Source organism: Myotis davidii, unplaced genomic scaffold (genome assembly GCF_000327345.1).
Source record: "Myotis davidii unplaced genomic scaffold, ASM32734v1 scaffold6, whole genome shotgun sequence".
In the NCBI taxonomy this organism is placed as follows: domain Eukaryota; kingdom Metazoa; phylum Chordata; class Mammalia; order Chiroptera; family Vespertilionidae; genus Myotis; species Myotis davidii.
In genome coordinates, this window is record NW_006383011.1 from 5,373,977 (window position 1) to 5,377,260 (window position 3,284).

The 3,284-nt window shown below is 34.5% G+C and overlaps 1 protein-coding gene across 1 annotated transcript in view; it reads left to right on the forward strand.

Annotated features, from left to right (window-relative positions):
- The window catches only part of USP34 (ubiquitin specific peptidase 34), a 213,680-nt gene that overhangs the window by 159,736 nt on the left and 50,660 nt on the right, over positions 1 to 3,284 (forward strand). Inside the window, 2 exon segments of the mRNA XM_015557870.1 lie at positions 994 to 1,047; positions 1,541 to 1,636. Of these exon segments, the coding sequence (XP_015413356.1) occupies positions 994 to 1,047; positions 1,541 to 1,636 (150 nt within the window).

Sequence of the window (3,284 nt, forward strand, 5' to 3'; positions counted from 1 at the left end):
TTTCCCTTTCACCTCCCTGCATTGTGCCTACATATGCAAATTAACCACCATCTTATTGGCAGTTAACTGCCAATCTTAGTTGGCGGTTAGTTTGCATATAGCCCTGATTAGCCAATGAAAAGGGTACCATCGTACACCAATTACCATTTTTCTCTTTTATTAGTGTAGATTATGAACACTTTTTGACAAGAAAGTTAGACTGAGCTGAGCTTTAAAGAATTGTTTATTCGGTCCCTTTTATAAAGCAGCAGCAACCTGGTTATTACAGGATAGAAAAAGAATAGCTTACCTGTTACATAATTAGCAATAAGATATACAAAAAGATCATTAGGTTGGAGTAGAATTGTAATAATTTCACGCCTACCAGTTTTATGAAAACTTTAAAAATACCCTGTTAATTCTTATAAGTCAAATATTTAATAGTCATTTCCATATCACAGATAAGCCCAGATAAACCAGTTTTTCACTTTCATAGCCATGTTTATTGTGAAATAATTATTCACATTTTGGATTTTAATGGACTTTTTATTGCTCTTTGGTGTCCTTATACTATTCTGAATATAAAAGAAGTAGGAAAATTGCTGATACTTTGGAAATGGGTAAAAGGAGGAGTAAATAATGAGTTACCACTGAAGCTATCACTAAACTGATTGCATCTCTAAATGTTATTCATAGAACTATTCCTAAAAAAAAAAAAAGTAAACTTAACAAAAAACTCTTCTTTTATAAGAGTTTTTTAAAATTCCAAGTTCCTTTTATTTCTTTATGCTTTACGTATTTTATGGTAAAGTACCTTAAAATACATTTTGAATCTCCAATTTTAGTACTCTTAGCCAAAAATTACTGTTAAGAATTTTTATGAATGCAATGCTATTTGAGAAACTATTGATGAAGTTATTGCATACTATTAAACAGCTTTTTAAAAAATATTTTATATGTAATTCAACTGAATGTGCCCATTTTCTAAAGAAGGAAACTTATTTTTTAAAACAGACCAAGACCTACGATTCTGTTACAGATAAGTTTATGGATTTCTCTTTTGAAAAGGTAACCACTTCATATGTAATTTTACATCATTCTCTTTTCTTATGTTGTTTTTTTAAAAAATTTTGTTTTATTGCTTAAAGTGTTGCAAAGAGTATTACATATGTCTCCTTTTTTCTTTTCTCCCCTTGACCTTCCCCTGGCCTCCCCTATCCCCCAGTGTCTTGTGTCCACTGGTTATGCTTATATGCATGCACACAAGTCCTTCGGTTGATCTCTTACCCACCCACCCCTTACCCACAACCCTCTCTGGCCTTCCCCCTGTAGTTTTACAGTCTGTTCAATGTTGCTCTGCCTCTGTATCTATTTTTGTTCATCAGTTTATAATGGTCTTAATTATCCATAAATGAGTGAGATCATGTGGTATTTTTCTTTCGTTGACTGGCTTATTTCACTTAGCAGAATGCTCTCCAGTTCCATCCATGCTATACATGTTGCCTTCTTTAAGAATCATATTTTATCAAACTGAAAATGTACTTTTTTTTTCCTCTTAAAGACACATAGTGCATATATGCTGTTTTATAAACGCATGGAACCAGAGGAAGAAAATGGGAAAGAATACAAATTTGATGTTTCATCAGAATTACTAGAGGTATAAGCTAATTTAACTTTAGCAACAATTTGAAAACATGTTTTTAGTATTTTTTTCAAGTAATAATAGTACTGTGATACAAGATTAGGCTATGACAACATTAGTACCTATAATCGAGGATAAACCTTAACACAATATGCAAATACTCTTGGTAATACTGACATACAACAGGTGAATATAAAGTGAATGAGATTAAAGGGAGTAAAAAATTATTAGTAACATTGACGAAAAATAAGAAAGATAAAATGGTTGATGGCATTACAGCAAGCCCGCAGGTAGCTTGTATGGTTGGTAATGTTCTTAGTGGTGTTAGAATTGCAAGTGTTCTCTTATTCTTTGTTGCAAGTATAAGTGTATGCGTATTTGAAATGCATTTGAGATATTTTTTTTACATTATAAAGTGTTTGATTTATAGTAATGAGGCTTTCTTTATTTCATAATGTAAGTGGTAATGTTACTTTAATGTTTTAAGACTTAAAAAAGTACTCATCACTCAGTGTGTGTTGTGTCATTGTTGTAAACTAAGCCAGTCAGCCAAAAGTACAAAAAGTAAATCTCCAGAAAGGTATACCTGAAAAAATACCCTCCCATATAGACAATTCAGTTTTTACTATCTAATTGATTTGCTGATATTCCCACTATGTGTTCAGGACTTAAAACTGAGTTCCCCCAAACACATACTCTGAATTGGTATCTTGCCTACCCATAATGTTACTGATTAAAAGCCAAGAATATTGTCTTCATTAAGCCCTTGAATTGGATTTACCAGAAAAATTAGTTGCTTTGCTACATTTTAGGCCATTAAACTCACCTACTTGTACAATAATTTCAACCACCATCCATAATCAAAATTAAATAGATTAGAATCACCATTATGTGTAAGACTTTATATGCTCCCAGGGTATTCGGGCAGACTTAGAAAGTATTACATATGTTCCCCTTTTCCCCCCATTGACTTCTTCTAGCCTGCCCCGTCCTTTTTAAAAAATATATTTTTTACTGATTTCAGAGAGGAAGGGAGAGGGAGAGGGAGAGGGAAACATCAACAATGAGAGAAAAATCATTGATCGGTTGCCTCCTGTACGCCTCACACTGGGTATCAAGCTTGCAACCCAGGCCTGTACTCTCACTGGGAATTGAACCATGATCTACTGGTTCATAGGTGACACTGAACCACTGAGCAACACCAGCCAGGCTGAGAATTTTAGAGTTTTAAAAAAATTTTTTTTTCTCTCAGAACAATACTATTCAGTGAGAAAAGTGTCCCTGTTTTACATTTTTGCAAATCTCTTTAATATCTGATTTAATACAAGACAGCTTGTATCTCATAACAACTTCTGTATTTTGGTATATTATAATCTCGTCATTTAGCTTCTGGAAAACTCCATTGTATGCTTTGGACCTTATAGACACCCTAAAAATGTCACAGGGACACCACAATTCTCTGAACTATTCTTTGAGAAGCACTGATTTACCTTGTGAGAAAAGGGAATCCCAGACGTTTGCTTATTATAACTAGAGGCCCGGTGCACAAAAATTTGTGCACTCGGCGGGGAGAGGGGTCCTTCAGCCCGGCTAGTGCCCTCTCGCAGTCTGGGACCCCTCGGGAGATAATGACCTGCTGGCTTAGGCCTGCTCCCGGGTGGCA